Here is a 22,498-nt window from a genome sequence, read left to right on the forward strand (position 1 = left end):
GATTGCTGGGAGGCAAATGTTGCAAGGGGCCGTTACCCAAACACGCTGGGGATTTGGGGCCGCACACGGGATTTGTGCCGTATGATGGTTGGTATTGCACAAGCAGATGGCGACACATAAGCCAGTGCAGCTGTAACATGGGTTCACTAGTGTGCACAAATCAGTCGTGACCACAAGGGGTCAAAACCAGGCAAATGTTCCCTTCTCCCTGCCAGTCAGTGTATTGTCTGCCAGAGCGGGAACCAGCGGGACAGCCTCACCGCGCCCGCCCTGGCTCCAGCTGGAGCGGGGGGGGGGCAGCGCCCACCGCCACGCAGCCCGGCCAGAACCCACCAGGCCGCCAGCACCGCTCGTCTTCCGTCCCAGCAGGAAAGGGAGTGCTGGTGAGTGCTGCCGGCGCTCCGAATGAGGAGGGCGGAACCCGGAGATCGACCGTGGGAGCCACCACGACTGACTGGTTGATCACGATCGATGGCTTGGAGACCAGAGGCTCACAGGCCAGGGGCACGTAGTCAGGCCAAATCTGCTCCCCAGTCCCTATCTAAAGCAACTTCCTGCAGAAGAGCCAGGATTGGCACGACGGAGCACGTCTGTGCACCACTGTCGTGTCCAAGCCCTTCGCATGCACTGACACGTGTAACCTCATGCCCCCGGGTGGCCAGGAAGTCTCATTTGCCCCCTTTCACAAACGGGAACCAGCAGCACAGCCCTGCTTGCAGTAACCCAGCGACGCGGCAGCACAGCCAACATCCCCCTCCTGCGAGCTTCGCTCCAGTGCTTTGGCCCATCTCCTCGCCAACGTGCGGGGTCCCCGGGCTGGACAATCCTGGGCAGCCTGCCTGGAGCATGTGAACACACCGAGACCACCTGGGTTCTAATCCCAGCTCAGACACTGACTCCTCTCTTTAGCCTTGGGCCAGTCACTTAGTCCTACCCTTGTGTCAGCTTCCCCCCTTGTCAGCTGGGGAGGATGACAGTGGCTGTGTGGGGGTGTCCAGAGTGGGGGAGTCGGAGGTTAGCCCCTCCCCGGATGCCCAGGAGCCCTGGTACTGGGCGGAGCCTTCCCTGGCCTTGGCTTCTGAGCCTTTGGCAGCAGCGGCGCCGGCTAGTGACCCAGCTGCAGGGGAGGCTGGCGAATGCGCCTCTAGAAAAGGGCTTTGGGCCCCCCCAGGGGTCTCTGGTACGTGAGGAGGAGCAGACGGGGCCCTTGGGCGGCTGCTCCCTGTTCAGAGGGGCCAAAGGGCCAGCCCGGTGCCCCACGTGCGCATCCCAAGTGCCTGTAGCCACGTTAGCACCCTCCATTGCTAGGGCAGGGCAGCGCCCGGTGCTGCTCGGGGCCGGCTTGCACCTTTCTCGGGGGGGGGGGGGGGGATGCCACGTTGTGAGTTTTGGGAGGATATTTGTTTGCGGGGGGGCGGGAGCAAGCAGCGGGGGGGGCCACCTTGGCCTCTCCGACTGGAGCCACTTGTGGGGGCTGACCCCTGGCAACAGGCCTTTGGGATGGGCTCAGATCCCTGCCCGAGAGGCTGCCTGCGAGCTGTTTGTGACCCCTGCTGTTCTAGGACTGGCGCCTGAGACTCCTCTGGCAGCAGGACTGGGGGGGGGGGGCTTTGCGCCCGCCAGCGGGGAGAGGGAGCTCTAACCAGAGCTGCGGTCTCTTCCCAGGTTTGACTACCAGGAGCTGCTGCACAACTCCACCTTCTGCATCATCCCCCGGGGCAGGCGGCTGGGCTCCTTCCGCTTCCTGGAAGCACTGCAGGTACCACTGGGAGAGAAACAGCAACGTCTGTAGCCAGCCAGGGGCCTTCCCTCCTCTCTGTCCCTGTCCCTGTCCCGGGCGCAGGAGCCTCTGAGACCAGAGAGTGGCAGGGCAAGAGCACATGGACCAACGTGGTCAGACCAAAGGTCCCTCTAGCCCGTCTCCGGACAATGCCATGTGCCCAGAGGGAATGAACAGAATGGGCAAACGCCACGCAATCCATCCCCTGCCCAGCCTGGCTAATAGCCATTGATCGCTCCAACCCCCATACTGTATCTGGCTGGTTTTTGAACCCTGTTATGCTCTTGACCTTCACCACATCCTCTGGCAAGGAGTTCCACAGGTTGTCTGTGCACTGTATGAAGAAATACAGCCTTGTGTTTGTTGTAAATCTGCTGCCTCTTAGTTCCATTTGGTGCACCTACCCCTCCGCACACCGTACCCGCTTATCTCCACTGCTCCGATCCTGCTCCTCAGAGCTCTGCCCCCCTGACCCATCTTTCCTCCTCTTCGCACCTTCTGCCCATCTCCTCCTCTCCCACTCCCATCCTCCCTCCTGCCACTAGCACCGTTCCTCTCCCTTCCCTTTGTAGATGGGGCAGCCCTCGGGCGGGCCCCGGCGGGAGTCCCGTGGGTCTCTGGCTGGTGTGAGAAGGGTTCGTGCTCCTAAGGCTCGGACAAAGCAGCCTTCAGAACGTTATTCAGGCTGCGGTGCTGCCTCGGGGCTGCTGCGCCCCGGATGTGGCTGGTCCCCGCGTCGGCGGGTCCGTGGCTCCGTGGCCAGGGGCTCACACTGTCTCCTCTTTCCCCAGGCTGCCTGCGTCCCGGTGCTGCTCAGCAACGGCTGGGAGCTGCCCTTCTCGGAGGTGATCGACTGGCGCAAGTCGGCCATCGTGGGCGACGAGCGACTGCTCCTGCAGGTAACGCGGCCTCCCGAGCGTGCGGCACGACCCCGGCAGAGCCGGCGTGGGCCGGGCCCTCCGCTGCCAGCACCAGTCCCTGTGGCCGCTCGCTCGGCCGGGGGCAGCCTGGCGCTGGCCCGTTCCTCAGCCGGCTGCCGCCACCGAGTCACCAACTGGCTGGCCCGGCGGCCCCTTCCCAACCCAGGAGTCCTGCCCCCCACGGCAGAGCTGACGGGCTGCCCCTCCCACGCCGCGCTCGGGCCTTTGCTACTGGCCAGCAGGAGCGGAGACGCCCCCAGGGCAGCTTTGCAAGGAGCAGGAGAGAGGCCTTTGGGAAGGGCTGAGTGGGATGGCAGACACACTCGCTCAGCGCCGCCCAGTGCTTGGCCTGCGGGCAGCTGAAACCGCTGCCCTGGTCAGCACGAACCAGGCCCTGTGCCAACCCGCCGGCTGCGCACCTGCCCTGCGGCTTGTCTGGCCCATGGAAGGCCGGACTGCCCTGCCAGCGCGGCCCTGGCCTCTAAGCTGCACCACCAGAGCAGGCCTGCCCGGGACAAACCCTTCCCGCTCCCTGCTATGGGCCAGGGAGCCCAGGCCGGCTGAGCTGGAGGAGGAGGCAAAAGTCCCCACACGCTCCCCGGCCCTGCTCCTGCGCCCAGACCAGAGGGAGCCATCCCAGGGCCGGGGATGAAGGGGGCGACACCCCTTTGTGCCTGTTGAAAAGGGCGACAAAACGTCACGTGCTGCTTGTTCCAGGCCCGTCGGTCTGGGGCCAGTGGGACGAGCCCTCCCCATTACCCAGGCTGGTGGGGTCGGCGTGTTGCAGGCAGCGCCCGGGCCGGGCTGCCCGATACACAGGGAGAGGCAAGTTGCTGCCTGCAGCCGACCCAGGCGTTGGGATGGTGGGGTAAGAGGTAGGCAGACAGTCACCACCTAGCCCAGGGTACCTGTCCCAAGTTAGGCAGGATGGCCCAGTGGTTACGGAACTAGCCTGCAACTGAGGCCAATTCCCTGCACTGCCACAGTTGTCTTGGGTGGCCTTGAAAAAGTCTCTTTGTCTCTCTCACTGCAGTTCCCCATCTGGGGACACAAGCACTGCCCTGCCTCCTAGGGGAGGATGAATAAAGATTGTGGGATATTCCGGTGCCCGAGGCGTGGGGGGTCTGACACATAACACAGACAGGCAGACAACCCCCTGCAAGGTAGGGAAAAACAGCACCCATCTTAGAGATGGGGAAACCGAGGCCTGGGATAGTTATGTGACATCCCCAAGGCCACTGAAAAAGTCAGTGGCAGAGCTGGAAATAGACCCAGAGACTCCCACAGCACGCCCAAAAGCACCCTTGCAGGGGACTGTTTGATACAGGATGAAGGTCCCTTTACGGGTTTGCACATGGTGCTTAGAAAAATGGCTGGCTCCAACCCTACGATGGTCCGCCCACGGTTAGAGCCCGGCTCCCCAGCCCCACACCACGAGGGAGCCACGTTGCCGGGCTGCTAACGCCGCTCCCTCCTCTCTGCCCCCCCTTTCCGTGGCTTTTGTCCTGCTCAGATCCCTTCCACTGTCCGCTGTGTCCACAGTGACAGGATCCTGGCGTTCCAGCAGCAAACCCAGTTCCTGTGGGAAGCCTATTTCTCCTCCGTGGAGAAGATAGTGCAGACCACCCTGGAGGTGAGCCCACGCGTCCGGCACCGCGGGGTTGGGGCTCCAAAACGGGCGCCTCCTAGCCGCGGCGACAGCCGGGACCAATAAATCCCACCCTGGCCCCATCCCCTAGGGGCTGGGAGATGATCAAGGGAGAGGAGCCAGCACCAGCTCTGTGCAGGTGGATGACTGGGCAATTGTCAGTGCCAGCCTCTAGGGGGCACTGTAGGGAACGGGGCAGGAGCGTTGGCTGGGGGGGGCGCCTTGTTACTCAACAGCCAGCCTCTAGGGGGCACTGTAGGGAACGGGGCAGGAGCGCTGGCTGGGGGGGGGGCACCTTGTTATTCAACAGCCAGCCTCTAGGGGGCACTGTAGGGAACGGGGCGGGAGCGCTGGCTGGGGGGGGGGGCACCTTGTTATTCAACAGCCAGCCTCTAGGGGGCACTGTAGGGAACGGGGCAGGAGCGCTGGCTGGGGGGGGCGCCTTGTTACTCAACAGCCAGCCTCTAGGGGGCACTGTAGGGAACGAGGCAGGAGTGCTGATGGGGGGGGGCACCTTGTTATTCAACAGCCAGCCTCTAGGGGGCACTGTAGGGAACGAGGCAGGAGTGCTGAGGGGGGGGGGCGCCTTGTTATTCAACAGCCAGCCTCTAGGGGGCACTGTAGGGAACGGGGCGGGAGCACTGGCTGGGGGGGGCACCTTGTTATTCAACAGCCAGCCTCTAGGGGGCACTGTAGGGAACGGGGCAGGAGCACTGGCTGGGGGGGGGGGCGCCTTGTTACTCAACAGCCAGCCTCTAGGGGGCAGTGCAGGGAATGGGGCGGGAGCGCTGGCTGGGGGGGGGGGCGCCTTGTTATTCAACAGCCAGCCTCTAGGGGGCAGTGCAGGGAACGGGGCAGGAGCGCTGGCTGGGGGGGGGCACCTTGTTACTCAACAGCCAGCCTCTAGGGGTCACTGTAGGGAACGGGGCAGGAGCGCTGGCTGGGGGGGGGGGCACCTTGTTACTCAACAGCCAGCCTCTAGGGGGCAGTGCAGGGAATAGGGCGGGAGCGCTGGCTGGGGGGGGGGGCACCTTGTTACTCAACAGCCAGCCTCTAGGGGGCAGTGCAGGGAATGGGGCGGGAGCGCAGGGCAGAGCCCTGAGTGGATACAAACTTTTTAGGGCTGCGATTAAAGCGATTAAAAAATGTGATTGGGATTAATTGCATGTGCCCCCCCCTTTGGAACGCCGTGGAGCCCCCAGCGGACCCCGGGCTCCATGCACCGTGAACGCGCTGCGGCGGCGTTCCCAAAGGGCAGGGCATTAGGAGCCGGTTTCTCCCTGGCGTGGACCACGGGCCATTAGCCCTTTGCCTGCAGCGTGTTGTGCTGCACACGCCACCCTCTGCCCCAGGCAGCCCTGGGTGCACCTGCTTGCGGCAGGGGGATGCAAGCAGCCTCTCTCCCCCAGATAATAAAGGATCGGATATTTCGCCGGGAATCCCGCCCCAAGGTCATGTGGAACACGCTGCCGGGGGGGCTGCTGGTGCTGCCGGAGTTTTCCACTCACCTCCGCGACTTCCCTTTCTACCACCTGCAGCACGGTAGGAACGGCTCCCGCCCGCCCCGCTCCTGCCCCCCTCCTGCCCGGATCCCATCCTGCCTCTGCCCCGCGGGGATCCCGTATTGACCTGCTCCCGCCTGGATCCCGTCCTGCCCCGTGGGGCTCCCACCTGCCCCGCTCCCGCCCGCCCCGCTCCCGCCTGGATCCCGTCCTGCCCCTGCCCCCCGGGGATCCCGTATTGACCTGCTCCCGCCCCACAGGGATCCTGCACTGACTTGCGCTCTCCTGTTGCAGGCTCCAGCCCCTCCAGCAAGTTCACGGCCCTCATCCGGGCCGTCTCCCCCGTGGTCTCCCTCTCCCAGCCCATCCTCAAGCTCATCCAGGCTGTCTCCAGATCCCAGCACTGCGCCCAGGTGAGGGGCAAAGGTCAAACCCCCCCCCCGCCCGTAAGAGGAGGCGAGGGCCCCGCCCAGGCGCCTGCTAGGGGGAGGGACGGGTCTGACCCCCGACGCTCCTGGGCTTTGGGGGAGTTTGGCTGGGACCCGAGCCCTCCTCCCGCCGCAGGGACTGACTCCAGCAGGCGGTGGGTCTGGCCCAGCTCTGACAGTGGCCGACAGAGACCCAGGGAGCCACGGAAACAGCCTCGCTCGGGGCAGGGCGCACACGGCCCCTCGCACGCTGGCCAGGACCTCGCGGGCCCCCTGCAGCTCCGTGCTCCTGGCAGCTCGGCCACCGGGCCCTTCCCGCCCATCTCTCAAGGCTGAGGGGCAGCGATCCCCTCGTTTGTCCACCCATGCGTGGAATGACTGTTGTTCTGTGCACTGAAGCGTGGCGGGTGTGCACCACCGGCTGTGGGCGCTCCGCTCCTCAGCTGGGCGGCGCCTGAACCGCTCCTGGGGGGGCCGCCCAAGCCGCAGCCTGCAGGGAACCCGGCTGAGGGGTGGCAGTCGGGTCTCCCCGCGCCTGGCGGGCTCCCGGCAAGACCGGACTCCACGTCAGCCAGAGCTTGGCCCCAGGCCCGGCGGGACCCCAGACGCCACGTTCCAGCCAGGCGCTGCCCCACGAGCAGAGGTGCCGAGTCTCTGGCCCGCCAGCCCCGTGTGCCCCGACGCCCCCCCAGGGCCTGGCCCCACCGGCTTCTCTGGAGCGCGGCCGAATCACCACGTCCGGGGTCTGGCCCGTTGGCCCCAGAGCGGGACCCTGATTGCCACTGGCTGGAGATTCGGGCCCATGGACGCCAGGTGGCCCCTGCAGCCCAGAGGGGTTCGTGGCACGGGGAGGGGAGGGCCATGGATGCTAATTACACCCCCGGGCTGCACCCTTGGCGCTGGGACTCGGCCCTGCGAGCCGGGAATGCGCTGCCAGGCCCCAAGCGGGAGCTACTTAGGGGGAAGCCGAAGTTAAAGCAGCCGCAAGCGAGCGGCCGGGCGCCTCTGCTTTGGGCGCTCCCAGCCACGGCCGCGCTGTAACTTTCCAGCCCGGGCGTGGGAGGGTGGGAAGGCTGGGGGGGGGGGGGATGGACCTCCCTCCCCCACCTGCGCCGACCCCCCCCCTGCTTCGGTTGTAGATTCTAGTCCTGTGGAGCTGCGAGAAGCCGCCCCCGCCGCACGGGAAGTGGCCCCAGACGGCCGTGCCCCTGACGGTCATTCACGGCCGGAGGAAGGTAAGAGGAGGCCGGGCTGGTTGGCGGAGGGTGGGGGAGGAGGGGTGGCCGTTGCTGGGGGGCCGGGAGGGCCGTGAACAGGCTGCGAAGGGACGGGGGGGGGGGAGGGAGCAGCTCTGGCCCTTCCCTGACTCTGCTGTGCTCTCTTGCTCAAGGTGAGCGACCGCTTCTTCCCGCACTCGGCCATCGGGACCGATTCGGTGCTGAGCCTGGACGAACACGCCGGCCTGTCGACCAGTGAGGTGAGGCAGGCGCAGGGCGGCCGGCGGGAGGCTGCGGCCTAGATACGAACACAGGGTTCGTATCACATGCCGTCCACACACAGCGCTGCGGAATGCAGCCACCTCTGGGGTGGAGCAGGGTGACTGTTGAGTAGGACGCAGCAGCTCCACCCTCCCAGATCCTGTCATGCGCTGACACTCCTAGGACCCCCCATGAATGCACGTCTCGGCGGGGGCAGGGTGGGGGGAAGGATACAAAGTACGGGGGGGAGGGATTTAGATAGACCCTGTAATAACAATCAAGCGAGAATTCGGCCGGGATGCCACCTCTAGCGCCACGGGCCCTCCCCGCACTAGGGTACATGGACTGTGGGTGACGGTAGAGCCGGGAGAGGCAACCCCTCAGCCTCACTCCAGCCCCGCCCCTTCTGGCCAGGCCCCGCCCCCACAGGCTGACACACCTGGCTGTGCCCAGCAGGCGCCCAGCGGCGCTCAGCGACTGGCATGGGGCAGGGCGTGGGGCAGGGCATGGGGCAGGGCGCGGGGCAGGGCGCGGGGCAGTGGGGCAGGGCGCGGGGCAGGGCGCGGGGCAGTGGGGCAGGGCGCGGGGCGGGGCAGTGGGGCAGGGCGCGGTGCAGGGCGTGGGGCAGGGCGCGGGGCGCGGTGCAGGGCACGGGGCAGGGCGTGGGGCAGTGGGGCAGGGCGCGGGGCAGGGCCATGTTCCCGACGGGGTGGGGGAGGTGCACTCACTTGTCCGGGGCGTCCAGGCTCGCCGGGGCGGGGAGCACGTTGCTGACGCGGCAGGTCCCCGCGAGACGGGCTCCGTCCCGGCCACAGCAGCTCGGCCCCTTCTCCCGCTGCAGCTTCAAAGGCTCCAGCCATGGAGGGTCTGACCCTGGCCCTGCCCTGCCCCGGGGCTGACGTCTCCCCCCGGCTCCCAGGTGGACTTTGCCTTCGTGGTGTGGAGGAGTTTCCCCGACCGCATTGTCGGCTTCCCCGTGCGGAGCCACTTCTGGGACGCCGGCCTGGGCCGCTGGGGCTACACCTCCAGGCGGACCAACGAGTTCTCCATGGTTCTCACCGCGGCTGCCTTCTATCACAGGTGCGGCCCCCTCCCCACCCCGGGCCCCGGGCCCCGGCCGTGGGAACGCAGCGGGTCCGCCCTCCGCCAGAACGCACCAGGGCAGAAGCCAGCCGGGGGGAGGAGCAGCCCAGACACGGAGGCGTCCGCTGCCCCAGCCGCCCCCACGATCGGTCGCCCCGGTAGGCACCCGTCCCGCAGCACGGCCGCTGGCGCCCGTAGGAGAGGAGGCGCTGAAAGTCCTCCCGGCCCCCGCTCTTACGTTGCGCAACAAAACCCAATTTGCACAAATGGAAGTCAGCGGCGGGAACCCCCCCTCCCCATTACGGGTTTGGCTGCAAGTCCAGGTCGTTTGGAACGTCTCTTGGATTTACAGCGAGGGCGGCCTGGGCCATCTGGACCGGCTGTACCGTCTGGACCAGCCTGGGCCGTCTGGACCGGCGGTACCGTCTGGACCAGCCTGGGCCGTCTGGACCGGCGGTACCGTCTGGACCAGCCTGGGCCGTCTGCACCGGCGGTACCGTCTGGACCAGCCTGGGCCGTCTGCACCGGCGGTACCGTCTGGACCAGCCTGGGCCGTCTGGACCGGCGGTACCGTCTGGACCAGCCTGGGCCGTCTGGACCGGCGGTACCGTCTGGACCAGCCTGGGCCGTCTGCACCGGCGGTACCGTCTGGACCAGCCTGGGCCGTCTGCACCGGCGGTACCGTCTGGACCAGCCTGGGCCGTCTGGACCGGCGGTACCGTCTGGCCCAGCCTGGGCCGTCTGGACCGGCGGTACCGTCTGGCCCAGCCTGGGCCGTCTGGACCGGCGGTACCGTCTGGCCCAGCCTGGGCCGTCTGGACCGGCGGTACCGTCTGGACCAGCCTGGGCCGTCTGGACCGGCGGTACCGTCTGGACCAGCCTGGGCCGTCTGGACCGGCGGTACCGTCTGGACCAGCCTGGGCCAGTGGCTGCCGTCTGCGGGTGTCTGCGCAGCCTCGGGACAGCGGGGCCCAGGGAGACCTCCACCAAACTTTGGAAAAAGAGGAGCTAACGGCAGTTCCCTAAAACCACAGGCGGGTGCCCAGAGAGGTGGCCAGGGGAGGGAAGAGCCTGAGCTCTGGGTGCTACGGCTCTGAGACCCCTCTGCTTTCTCTCCCCCCCCGGGTATTATCCCAGTCTCTGCCCCCCCAGCTATTATCCCAGTCTCTGCCTCCCCCCCGGTATTACCACAGTCTCTGCCTCCCCCCCAGGTATTATCCCAGTCTCTTCCTCCCCCCAGCTATTATCCCAGTCTCTGCCTCCCCCCCCCAGGTCTCTGCCCCCCCCCGGGTATTATCCCAGTCTCTTCCTCCCCCCAGCTATTATCCCAGTCTCTGCCTCCCCCCCCCAGGTATTACCACAGTCTCTGCCTCCCCCCCAGGTATTATCCCAGTCTCTTCCTCCCCCCCCCCAGGTATTATCAGTGTCTCTGCCCCCCCAGGTATTATCACAGTCTCCTCCCCCCCAGGTATTACTATAGTCTCTGCCTCCCCCCCAGGTATTATCCCAGTCTCTGCCCCCCCCAGGTATTATCAGTGTCTCTGCCCCCCCAGGTATTACCACAGTCTCCTCCCCCCCCCCCCAGGTATTACCACAGTCTCTTTACCACTCACCTGCCCGCCAGCCTGCGGGGCTGGATCGACCAGCTCTCCACCTGTGACGACATCCTGATGAATTTCCTCGTCTCGGCGGTCACCAGGCTGCCGCCCATCGAAGTGAGCCAGAGGAAGCAGCACCCGGAGGCCCCCCAGCAGGTGGGGCTGAGAGTGGCACCGCGGAGCGTTACCGGAGCCAGGAGCGAACCAGGCGCCGGGGGGGGGGCCTTAGAGTCACGGCCCTCTTGGGCTCCTCTGCCCTGTGTTCTAGGCGCCTCCCTCCATCTGTGCTTTTGACGCCATGGGGCGGGCTTCCCCCTTCCAAATGAGCTTCGGGGCCGATGCCGCTGGCTCCGGGCCTGCTCCTGCTGCCGTCCCTGGCCAAAGCCCTCTGGTCTTCTAGGGGGCAGAGAGGCCCCGGAGCCCCTTCCAGGCCCCTGACCGCTCTCTCCATCCTGCCCCATAGGTGTCCAAGGGCGCGGCTGCCTCCGGCGGGCCCCTGCACTTCGCCCAGCGGCAGGACTGCATCAACCGCTTCGCAGCCTGGTTCGGCTACATGCCGCTGGTGCACTCGCAGCTCCGCCTGGACCCGGTGCTCTTCAAGGACCAGGTGTCCGTGCTGCGTAAGAAGTACCGGCACCTGGAGAAGTCCTAGCGCAGAGGGCGGAGCCGGCTGGCACTGCAGCCCCGGGCCGTGTCGGTACCGGCTGAGTCACGCTCCCGGGACGCTGGGCTGAACGCCAGTGCTGCTGGTCTGGCTGCGTGACAGCCGGGGGGAGGGGGGCGTCCCAGTGGGGCCTGGTGCCACGAGCAGCCGTCCCCGAGGGCAGCCACCCTGCGCCCCCGCGCTGGGCTCTGTGTGCGACGGACTCACGCAAACAGGAGCCGGCGGGGGCCCGGGAGGCAGCGTGGCCGTTATTGGGTTTTACCAGTACAAATAAAGGTCTGCAGGGATGCCGGGCTCATCTGCTCCTTGGGCGCCTCAGCCGCTCTGCCTAGAAGAGGAGGCCGGTTTCTCATCCCCCTTCCACTGATTGTCCTGGGCACGGCTCAAGCTCCCAGCCAGGCAGGAGCAGACCAGCGAGAATACAATCCAGGGCCTGTCCCTCCCTCTGCTGCCACGAGGGGGCAGCCCCTGCCCGAGAGACACGCTGGGAGCCACTGTAGCCTCAGCCACGCCCGGTGGGAGTTGGATCTTCCCCGATTCCCAAAGGCCTCAAGGGTCCGTTTTCTATCCATGCACCGAACACTTCGGAAGGAGCAGGGGGTGGGAACGAGACAGTCACCCCCAGCAGGCCACGCGGATACTGGCCTCCGATAAAAAACCGACAGGTCACGGTCAATGTTCCCGTCAGTCCTTTCCATCCACGTGTGGAATAATGTTCGGTGCGCGGAGGCACGTGCGAACGTGCACCCCCAGCAGAAACACAAAGCTAGCGGCGGGCGCTCAGCTCATCAGCCGGGCGGCATTGGAATCTCTCCTGAGCGGCTGCACGAGCGCCCAGCTTACAGGGAACACCGCTCAACTCTGCGATGCCTGAGAGCGGGACGGCCCCGGCCCAGCTGTCTGGGGAGCGAGCGCTCTGATTGCCAGCTGCTCCGGCCGGCCGGGAAGGGCAGGGCCGTGCCACCCGCTGGGGCAGTGACACTAAGGGGACTGGGGCAGTAACTTGGGAGAGGGAGGCTATGGAAGGTGCAGGGCCTTGTGCCGGGGGAGCCAGGCTTGCCTTCCCTAGTGGGGAGCCCCCCTTGCTTAAGGGCTAGCGAATGACCCCACCAGTGCGCAGCACAAACAGCAATTAACCCCTCCCCCCCACAGCGCCGCAGACGGGGCGGAGGTTTGCAATCCCTGGCTGAGAGCCAACGCCCCCAGCCCCGGCCACGCACGCAGCCCCCGGCGCCCCCCGAGCCCACCCCGCCTGACGCTGCTGCAGGCGCTTGCTGGCTTTGTGACCTCACTAGGGCTGCCAGCGGCGCCACCCCCCGACCCAGGAAGCGCCTGGAATTCAGAAGCCTCTGCGCCCTGCCCCGGGGTTTGCACTCAGCCATGTGCACGCTGCCGGCGAGTGGCTAGTGCAGCCTCGGGTGGAGCCGGCCTCAGTCCCTGCCCCCATCAGCAATCGCCCGCAGAGCAGAATGCCAAGGCCTGACTCCGGTGGGCAGCCGGGAAGTGACTGTCCGGCACATGCTGGACCCCCCACCCAGACTGGAAAACCCCCCTTCCTAACCCCCCAGGAGAAACCTGGGAGCACAAGCCCATGTTAAAATGAAGTAACAGGAACTTTTAGTGGTGTGAAGAACCAACTCATTAAATAGGCAGGAAAGGGCCAGGATCGGGCTGCTGGAGCAAGGAAGCAAATCTACTTCTCTCTGCTAAAGCCAGTGCAGCGTCTCAAGTGTGTGTGGTGGGCAGCTGTGTTAAGGCTCAAAAACGGATCCACCCCGGCTTGGGAACACCTTGGTGCATTCTCTCCTAAACTTACATAAGCGGCGAGGAGTCCCGTGGCACCTTATAGACGAACTGAAGTGTAGGAGCATAATCTTTCCTGGGCAAAGACCCACTTCATCAGATGCATCTGATGAAGTGGGTCTTTGCCCAGGAAAGCTTATGCTCCTACACTTCAGTTAGTCTATAAGGTGCCACAGGACTCCTCGCCGCTTTTGCAGATTCAGACTAACCCGGCTACCCCTCTGATACTAAACTTACATAGAAACTTAACATCTGACTCAAACTGGTGTGTTATGTAGATTTTCATAACATAGGGATTAGATACAGTGCTCCTGCAGCCAATGTCTTCTAAGTGGTGATCTGCAAAAAACCTAGAGTTTCCAAGTGTCTAAGGAGCCCCGGAACCAGGGTTTAAGTTGTTCCTACCCCCAGTCGCAACCTGAAATCACGCCTGGAAGTCAGACCAGACATTCCCAGTGCCCCTACGGCAAACCAAGCTGTCAAGAGTCCCGCTGACGAGGGACGTGCCTCTCCCGTGGAGCCAGAGGGACAGAGTTCTTTGATTTGCTTTATTTTCAGAATATTAAAAGTGACACTTCCTCTTCAGCATGGGCTGAAAGTGAAATAAAAGGCAAAGAAAACGTTTCTCTCTGACACAGCGCAGAAGAGGACACAGTCATGTCACCTCATCCCAACGCCCCAGGAGTGGCGCCCTGCTGCCTCCAAACCGACACAGACCAGGGCGTGTCCTTGCTCTGGACGGCAGCCAAGAGCTCTGAGGTAGCGGCATTCCCAGGACGTCCCTCGCCCTGTTCAGTCTGAGGGGCTCTGGCATTCCCGGCAGTCTCTCATGTCCTCGGAGTAGTTCTCAATCTGGATGGTGGTGGTGTGGAAGTTGAACGCCCCTTGCAGCTGGCAGCTGGCCTCCTTCAAGACCGTCTGCGCGTCGGCGTTTTCGTCTGCAAGCCACAAGCAGGGAAGCTGGAGCGAGGTCCCGGACCGAGCCTCCGAACACGCCAGGCTGCGCCGCACACACGGACCCGCACAGACACGGCGTCTGTGGGCTCGCCCGCTGACACGGCCACGTCAGGGCTCGGGGCAGAAGTCACCAGAGGAGGTTCTCTGGGCTGCATCATGCAGGGCTTGGAGGGGCGGCCACAACGGGCCCCTCTGGCATTAAATTAAAAACCCCAAAACCCTAAAGTGGTGATTCTTCTCAGCGCAGTCACCAACCTGGCCCAGGTGGGTCTGCCCAGACCAGACCCTTCGCAGGATCAAGGTCTCGAACTGTGCAGGGCAGGGGGGGGGCTTTTTGGGTCAGGGGCTGCTGACTCACAGAAAAAAAATCAGTTGGGGGCATCCCACAAGTGAGAAACAAAACGAGCAAGGCCCCCCGGACGTGGCCCCCGACTGAGGAGGAGAAAGCCCTGCCCCACCTCCCCCTCACACACCAGAGCTGGGGGGGGGCAGGCTAGTGGCCCCTGCCAAAGGTCTCCTGGGATGGAAACGTGCACAAAGCCGTCCCAGAAACGACTCCCTTCTGTCCTCGAGCTCCTGGGGCGTCTGAGCAGAGCTCGGAGCTGGCCACAAAACCCAGCGAAACCGGGACCCTCCCATGAGCTCTCGCTCCCGGCAGCTTTTCCCTCCAGAGCGCGAGATGCCGCCGCGGCACGGCCGCTTGGCGCCTGCAGCGAGGGACCGATCCGATGCCACCGGAGCAACCGGGGGTCCCCTCTCCAGCCCTCGCTGCAGGCGGCGCCACGGTGGCCCCAGGGCACGAGACACGCGGGTGAGGAACCAGCTTTTATTGGACTCGCTGCTGAGCTGACACGGACCGGACGAGCTCCCTGGCCCAGCCCGCTCGGGGCCGGTACTTACTGATGGCGATGTGGACCGACAGCACCGGGTGAGACACGGTCAGGGCCCAGATGTGCAGGCTGTGAAGGGCTTTCACCCCCTCCACGGAGAGCAGGGTCTCCTTCACGCTGGTGAAGTCCACCCCCTTGGGGGTGCCTGCAGGCGAGAGGCGCGTCGGGTCAGAACCGAGCCGCGGGCCGGGGGGGACGTGTCCCAGGTGTCCCGGCCGAGCGCCTTACCCTCCATCAGCACGAGGACGACGTCCCGCAGGATGGTCAGCGTGGTTCCCAGGACCAGGACGGAGAACAGGAAGGTGCAGACGGGGTCTATGTATTTGTACTCTGGCTGGGGGGCAGCTGTTACTCGTATGTTTCATTCAGCTCTCACAAAGGCCTCACGCCCAGGCGCCCCGCGATCGCCTGGCCCCCTCCCAAGCCGAGCCGCCGTGTTCCCTCTCGCGGTGGCACAGACCACAAGCTAAGCAGACGTTCCGCTCAGCCACCGCTTGGAGGGGAGACCTCCCGGGAGCATCCGGGTGCCGAATTCACCAGGTCGCTCTCTTGCCCCGCAGAAAGGGCCAGCCTGCCCCAGCTGGGCTGGCCAGGGTAGCTATGCCAGTGAATCTGCCTAGGGAGGACTCATTCCCTGAGTGAGGGGAGCTGACAGCATCTGTGGGCCCCTGGGCAAGGGGCGAAGGGGGGAGGGGCTCAACCCGCTGCACTACCTAGAGGGCCCCCAGCCCCCAGAGCCACATGGAGCGTGCAGGGCTCCAGCTGCTGCAATTGCTGCATCAGCGGCCGGGAGCTCTGGGCCCCAGGGAACTGCCCCCTTTGTCCCCCTCCCCGGTGGGCAGGCCTGCCCCGAGTGCAGCACGCGCTTGTGGACACTACCGATGGAGCCGCAGAACTGCTGGGCCGGCCAGTGGGGCCCACGCAGGCCTGGCCAGAGCGCGGCGCCGATGCCCCAGCCCCGCATCACTGGGCCTTGCGCTTCCGCTCGGAGGGGGAGCAGAGCCCGGGACGGCTCGTACCGCGCTGAGGCACCAGTGTCAGCGTCTCAGCTGAGCTCGCGCTGGGAGAGCTGGGCCCCGCCCATCACGATCGCACAGAATCCCTCTCCCTACGCGCCGCGCTCTGCCACGCCGCCGGGCAGCTGCTGCCTTCCGCTCTGCTCCGCTCCAGCGTGGCCGTGTGGCCAGCACGCGAAACACAATTTTCTTTTTCAAAAAATCCAAATATCAGCTGAGTTCCACCGCTCACGCCCCCGGCCAGCTGGGCGAGGCCCCCGGAAAGCGCGGCAGGGAGATGAAGTGACTCTCTCAAGGACAGGGGAGGAATCAGCAGCAGAGCAGAGGAGCCTGCTCTCCTGGCGGCGTTCCCAGCCAGTTCCCTGCGCCCGAGCCCGTACCTTGAAGTAGATGATGTACGCGGCGAGCAGGACGCCGAGGCTCTGCAGCAGGTCCCCGAGCACGTGGATGAAGGCGGCCCGGACGCTGGGGTTCTGCTGCTTGCTGTGCCCGTGGTGGCTGTGGCCGTGGCCCGCCTGGTGGAGGGCGACTCCCATTCTGCAGGGCGAGGAGCAGCGAGGACGTGGAGACCGGCCCCGCCCACAGCGGGACAAAGCCACCCACCCCCCTTCTCTCCGGGCAGGGCCCGCTCACAGCACGACCCACCAATGCCCTGGCCAGAGGGCCTGGAACTCCGCAACCCAAGGAGGCTCAGCTCCTCCCTCCGCTTGTTTCACTGCACCAGCCGGTCCCTCCTGGAGAGGCAGGGGAGACCCTGGAGAACCCAGGACTGGTGCGAGCCGTGCACGGAAGACACTAGTGCCGGGGGGAGAGGAGCCCCACGGCCTGGCCAGCCCCTTCCAGCTGGCTTGCACAACCCCTTCAGGCATTCTGCCTTGCTGCACCCAGGAGCGCTACGGCCAGGCTCCGGGCACAGCAGGATCGGGCCCCGGGAGCCTCTAATCCCGGGATTAACCAGCTGTTTGGCCTGGCGGGCCTTTCGGATTGGCCAGGGGCAACATTCCAGCACCAGGGATTAACCTTTGCAACCTGACCAGCAATTGCTAAGCCCTCCCGCCCGGGGACTTCTGGGAGGGGCCCGGCACCAGCCCCCCGTCTCTCCGGGCAGGGCCCGCCCCACCCCGCCCGCCGGACGCACACGAGGTTCACAGCCACGGCGCAGGCGGAGGTGATGAGCATGACGTCCCCCTCGATCTCGTAGTTGTTGGAGAGCAGACGCTCCACAGCCAGGTACACCAAGACGCCGGTCACCACCCAGATGGACAGCACGGAGAGCAGGGCCCCCAGGATCTCTGCAGGGACAGCCCAGCCCCGGCAGGGTTAGAGAGTGAGACACCCCGCAAGTCCCCCTCCCGACACCGGGGACAGCAGCCCCCCGCCCCCCGCGAGGGCTTCTTGGGTTTACGGCCGCCTGCCCCGAGTCCCCCAGTGCCGAGGCCTCAGAGCGGGGTCTGTGCAAGCTGCTTCCCTTGGCCTTGCGCTGCTCCCATCCGGGGAAACGGCAGCTGTTAGGGTCCGGATATCCCACCGGAGCAGCAGATCGGGGCTGGAGCCGAGGGGGACTGTGCAGAGGGGATGTGCCGTAAGGGGGTACTGGGCGGCTTTCTATGCTGGCTCTGTGGTAACCCCACTGGCTGCTGCCGGTACCACGGCCCAGAAGGACAGGCCATGAGTCACTATGCAAAGAGGGTCTCAACCTGTCTGACCAGCTACCCCCCATGGAGAGGAACAAAGGAAGGGGGATGCTGCCCTGGCTGGGGGGCAGGGCTGGAGGAGAGTTTGTTAGTTGCTGTCTGGGAGCATGGAGGAAGCAGCCTCAGCAACAGGCTGGGGGGGTTAGAAGCCGAGACCCCCCCCCATATCAAGGGGGGCTGAGGCATCCTAGGCCTGTCCTGTAACCTGGTGACATCTGTGCTGAGCTGTATCCTGGGGAAGCAATAAACCCCCTCTGTTCTACTGGCTGGGGGAGTCTGTTCGTGCCCTTTCGGGGGTGCAGGAGACGGGAAAACCCCAACGCGCCGTCACAGGGGACCCCTCAGGGTCTGTCTACATGGCAAAAATATCTGGCATAGCTCTAGCAGAACAACATCCCCCCTCCGGCTCCCTTGGTCCATTTCCTGGGGCGGACTAGTCCCAGTCGGGAGTGGGGAGCAATTCTACATCACACCCGCCCGTTCATTGTGCCTGGTCCTGCCCCTCGTCCCCGTAGCCCCCGACGGGAACGCTGCCGAAACGCAGCCGCTCCGGATTCAGCTCCCTGGCCCAGCTCGGATCCCGCTCCTCCCCCAGCAGCGTTCAAGCCACACGCCAGCTCGCATGGACGCAGCGACACTGGCGCGAAGAGCCCGCCCCGCCCCCGTGGCCGCTCGACCCACCAGGGAAGGGGCACACGCCAGGCCCCAACAAGACCCGTCCCGCAGACTTTGCGCTGGTTCACCGCGTGCAGACGGGTCGTTTTTAACCTACAGGTCAAACCCCTCCAGCCGGCCCAGCAGGGCTGCAGCGAGCGGGATGCCCTCTTAGTGGGGGGGTGGCCAAGTTTCCCCTGGGGCCATAAAGTTGGTTTACAGCCCCCGGTCCAGGCTCCCAGCGTTCTGCGCGGTTAGTTAGCCCTGATCTACCCAGCCGTCTCCTCAGAGCCCTGGGAGCAGGGGCCGTGCTGCAGGACATCGGCCTCTCTGGTCCGGCAAATTCTCTGGCTCGGCCCCGGTCAGGCCCTGAGAGTGCTGGACTAGAGAGGTTCCAGCTGCGGTGAGGCTGGCGCAGCCACGGCCGTGAGTGCAATTAACCCCCCCCCCGACATGAGCAGTTTATTAACTAGAAGCCCCTTTTCTTGGGAAAGCTGCCCCTGCACTGAGCGGGGGCTACTCCAACGATCCCGGGAGAGGTACGGCAGCCAAACCCGACCGGACCTTTATGCCAAGGGGGCTGCAGACGTGCGAGGAGCGGTGCAGACGTGCGAGGAGCGGTGCAGACGTGCGAGGAGCGGTGCACATCCAGTTAGTCCCTCCCTCCCCCCAGCTGGGATACTGGCAGCAGGGCAGCACCTGTGTGCAGAGCAGGTGCGGGGGGCCAGCGCCCTTCCCAGGCACTCGCACGCACCGAACGGGGAGAGGGGAGGGACGCGAGGAGGAGGGCACTGAGCAAGGCCTTGGCGGGGGCAGGGGGACCGGGTGCCTCCCAGATGCCAGGCGGACAAAGGAGACTGAGGGTGGGAACACAAAAGGGCTTTTCCCAGGTTTTAGAGAACAAAGGCACCTGGAGGTCCCCGCCCTCGGGCCGACAGTGGGGCCGAAAGTCCCTGGGGGCTGGGTGGGGGCCTTTCAGCTGCTGCAGGGGCAGGCCCGGCCCGGGAGATGAGGGGGGGCCAAGGCGGGGCGCTGCCAGCAGACCCAGCTGAGAGGTCAGCGAGCCCAGCCTAGGCAGCCCAGGCGCTCGCCGGCTTTCCCCCCAGCTCTGCTGCCCCGTGGGACGCCCCCACCGCACCCATCTGCGGCCGCCCAGGAGCTCGGGGCTGCACCCTGGCTCCCTAGGGCCAAAGGCAGCCTAGAGCCCCAACACACGCGGCCTGGCCAGTGCAGCCAGGCTGGACCCCAGAGGACCTGGCAGGGGCAGCTGCGGGGCCGGCCGGGCGGGTGCCTGGGGCGCTCTGCTGCGCGAAGGCCAGGGACGTGACCAGCAGCCCCAGGGCGACGCAGGCGACTGGCTTGCCCAGTGCCAGCCGCAGCCCCTGTACTTGGGCTGGGCACAGCGCAGGGCCCTAGGAAGTGCCGCACCCGGAGGCCGGGCCTGGGTCCAGAGCTGAGAGCCGCTCCCCAGGCTAGAACTGCGGCCACCTGCCAGGCTCCAGCCGTCTTGTCCTCGGCCGGACGGGAGCAAAGTGGCCTGCAGGAGAGGGGGGATTCCTCCGTCCCCCGCCCCGGCAGGACAAGGAGGGAAAACGGCCCCAGGGCCCCTGCATTGGCTGGGTGGATTTGTGGGCTCCCAACAGCCCCTCCTCCCCACGGCTCTGCCAGCATCGCGCCTCCCAGCTCCACCCAGAGCCTTTGCAAACCGCACTCCCAGGGAGCTGCCAGGCCCAGGAGCCCTGTGGGATGGGCCCCAGCCCCCACCCGGCACTGCTCTTCCCGAGTGTCGCGCCCTGCCCTGCCGGCGGATGGTACCTGCTCGGTGCCAGCCGAAGTTCATGGTCTTGGTGGCCGGGCGCGAGGCCATCCACAGGGAGAACAGGCTGATCATCATGCTGGCGAAGTCGGTCAGCAGGTGGGCCGCGTCCGTCATGATGGCCAGGCTGCGGGCCAGGTAGCCCCCTGGCAGGGGGAGGGGGGAGAATGGGCCAGCGAAAGGCTGGAGAAACCCCCAACAGCCCCAGCGCTGCCCTCGTGCCCTTCGCCGACGGGACACGGGACGGGTGCAGAGCAGCCTCTGACGGCCGGGCCCCCGGGAGCCCAGCGGCCAGGCAGAGCCAGGCTCCTGCGGCCACATGTAGCCCCAGCCGGCTACAAAAACACTCCCCTGGGCGTCGATTGTGGCTGTGCCCGCGGCCCCCAGCCCGGTGCCTGCAGGGAGCCATCCCCTGGGCTCGCGCGGGTCTGACTGTCCCCCCCGGCCCACGCGAAGGGCAGCGCGCCAGCCACAGTCCCAGGTAACGAGCCAGCCCCCCCCCCCTTCCACCCAGGGCCCGACCCTGCCTCACGGCAGCTTTGCTGCGGATTTCAACGAGGACCTTAAGGTCCCACCCTACCAAGTGCCCCTCTGGCAGGAGCCAGCCCCTGCCGGTCCATCTGTAGGGCCAAACCCAAGGAGGGGTCCTGGGGCACATTCAAGGCCAACAGATGTATTGGGGCAGATGTGCCCGTGGGGTGGGACCCAAGCGGATTCCAGCCCACAAAAGCTGATGCCCAAATAAATCTGTGGGTCTGAAAGCCCCAGGACTCCTCATTGGTTTTGCTGAAACAGACTAACACGGCTCCCCACTCCTGCTGGGAAGTCTCCCTCCCCCGGCTCTCTCTCCCTGGAGGGGAGGCGGGCAGGCAAAGGGTCCCACAGCACAAGGGGGAGATGGGCTGGGCTCTCTCCCGCCCGGGAAGGGGAGGGTCCCACAACTCAAGGGGGAGACTAACCCAGCTACCCACCCCCTCTGAAAGTTCTAGGACCAGCTCTCTGAACAATGAAATGCAGCCACTTCCAGGGCAGAACATGGCAGCTGGAACAGCCACACAGAACAGGTTAGGGAGGTGGCGGGGAAGTGTCTGGGCTGTTCCAGCGCCTTGTTTCCCGCGCGGGGCCTTACAACGCAGGGGAGCCAGGACGCTCCCCGAGCCTCTTACCAACGACTTCTCCGCTCATGAAGAGGAGGCAGATGACGGAGGCGACGTAGAGCTTCCTTCGAGCCCAGTGGTTTTCGGCGTGGTAGGGGCTGCCAGCCCGGTTGGAATGGCAGTGCTGGCTCCCCTGGGTGCCCAGCTCGATGGAGGCCGTGGCCGGGACATACGTGAGCCCGGGGCCGTGGAAGTTCTCGGAGACGCTCAGGTAGGGCCTGAACGACAGAGTGTCCCCTTCGCCGGCCGCTGGCTGAGAGGGGCCCCGGGGGGACGGACACCACCCCCCCCGGTTGTGCCCAGGGCCCTGCCTCTGCTGCCCGCTGAGGGAACAGGAGGCGCGAGGGGTGCGGGGTGCCCGCCCCCCAAAGGGAGCTGGAGATGCGCCGGCTGGCGGTCAGGCTGCCCCCCAAGCACCCGGCCCTCCCCAAGCCCCAGCCAGAGCCGTGCGCCCCTCCCCCGCGGGAAAACGCCCCTCGCCCCGGGCAGGGGGACGCGCAGCAGCAGGGAGCCCACCCACCACGCACCGGAACCCCCTTGCCAAGCTGCCCCCAGGGAGTGGCGGGGCCTGGAGCGCTCCTGTGCCAGGCCCCCCGAAGGGCAGAGGGCCCAGAGCAGGGGGGCAGCAGGGCCAGGTGCCTGGGAGCGGCGCCTCGGGGCTCTGGAGGCGCCTAACGCCCATTGGCACGAATGGGAGCGGAGCGCCTCGCCTCGCTACCGGCGGGTCTGGGCACGGCTGCCTGGAGCGGGGCAGACCCGCCGCACAGAGCAAGGGGGCCGGGCCGGGGGCTGCCCAGCTGGGCTAAGCACCGGGGTCACTTGGGCGTGTTTGGGGCGGGGGGGGGGGCAGATCCCGGGACTGGGGGCGTTAAGGGGGGGGGAGCTCGCGGCTCACCTGGCTCCCGGCTCCTCCAGCAGGTGCCGCTTCTCCCCGTCCCCGTCCCTCGGCTCCATCCCCACCCGCGGGCGCCCGGCTCCGCTCCCAGGGTCCGGCCCCCGCCCGCCCCCGCCTCTTTATCCGGCCCCGGCCGCGGCCCGTGCGAAGCGCCGGGGGCTCGTGTGCAAAAAGCGGCGGGGCCCGGGCTTGGGCCAGGCCGGCTGCAAACTCCCCCCCCCCCCGGCCGGGCCCCCTCCCGCGCCCCTGGAGATGCTGCGCTGTGCGCCTGTCCCGGGCCAGCGCGGGGTCACCCCACGGGGGGGGGGGGGCTGTCTGGCCATGCACCAGCCTGGTGGGGGGAGGGGTCTGGCCATGCACTAGCCCTGGGGGGGGGGAGGTCTGGCCATGCACCAGCCTGGTGGGGGGAGGGGTCTGGCCATGCACCAGCCTGGTGGGGGGCGGGTGTCTGGCCATGCACTAGCCCTGGGGGGGGGGAGGTCTGGCCATGCACCAGCCTGGTGGGGGGAGGGGTC

At 66.4% G+C, this 22,498-nt stretch overlaps 2 protein-coding genes across 3 annotated transcripts in view; one reads left to right on the top strand and one right to left on the bottom strand.

Annotated features, from left to right (window-relative positions):
- Positions 1–11,388, top strand: part of EXTL1 (exostosin like glycosyltransferase 1) — a 32,818-nt gene extending 21,430 nt beyond the window's left edge. The window contains exons 2-11 of one of the 2 annotated variants that reach the window (XM_075909058.2): positions 1,666–1,759; positions 2,572–2,679; positions 4,214–4,333; positions 5,758–5,890; positions 6,145–6,263; positions 7,418–7,513; positions 7,669–7,755; positions 8,837–8,997; positions 10,425–10,593; positions 10,901–11,388. In XM_075909058.2, the coding sequence (XP_075765173.2) occupies positions 1,666–1,759; positions 2,572–2,679; positions 4,214–4,333; positions 5,758–5,890; positions 6,145–6,263; positions 7,418–7,513; positions 7,669–7,755; positions 8,837–8,997; positions 10,425–10,593; positions 10,901–11,089 (1,276 nt within the window). In that variant the 3' untranslated portion in view covers positions 11,090–11,388. Of the gene's footprint in view, positions 1–1,665; positions 1,760–2,571; positions 2,680–4,213; positions 4,334–5,757; positions 5,891–6,144; positions 6,264–7,417; positions 7,514–7,668; positions 7,756–8,675; positions 8,998–10,424; positions 10,594–10,900 lie in introns of both variants that reach the window. The other variant, XM_075909057.2, reaches the window with a different exon arrangement.
- Positions 11,389–13,172: 1,784 nt separating this feature from the next.
- On the bottom strand, positions 13,173–22,057 carry SLC30A2 (solute carrier family 30 member 2). The gene is made up of 8 exons (XM_075908587.2): positions 21,984–22,057; positions 21,098–21,306; positions 19,931–20,077; positions 16,906–17,059; positions 16,148–16,304; positions 14,980–15,085; positions 14,762–14,896; positions 13,173–13,842 (listed from the first exon to the last, which is right to left on the bottom strand). The coding sequence occupies exons 1-8, from the start codon at positions 22,040–22,042 to the stop codon at positions 13,697–13,699; spliced, it is 1,113 nt and encodes a 370-aa protein (XP_075764702.2). The 5' UTR covers positions 22,043–22,057; the 3' UTR covers positions 13,173–13,696.
- Between the last annotated feature and the right edge of the window lie 441 nt (positions 22,058–22,498).

Source organism: Pelodiscus sinensis, chromosome 26 (genome assembly GCF_052426305.1).
Source record: "Pelodiscus sinensis isolate ZL-2025 chromosome 26, ASM5242630v1, whole genome shotgun sequence".
Taxonomy (NCBI): Eukaryota; Metazoa; Chordata; order Testudines; family Trionychidae; genus Pelodiscus; species Pelodiscus sinensis.

Coding starts and splice junctions, on each gene's coding strand:
- SLC30A2 (XM_075908587.2), bottom strand. CDS start 22,042: ATGGAGCCGAGGGACGGGGACGGGGAGAAGCGGCACCTGCTGGAGGAG. Junction 16,305..16,905: donor GCCGTGGCTGTGAACCTCGT/GTGCGTCCGGCG, acceptor CTCGCCCTGCAG/AATGGGAGTCGCCCTCCACC. Junction 15,086..16,147: donor CGTACATCATCTACTTCAAG/GTACGGGCTCGG, acceptor GCTGCCCCCCAG/CCAGAGTACAAATACATAGA.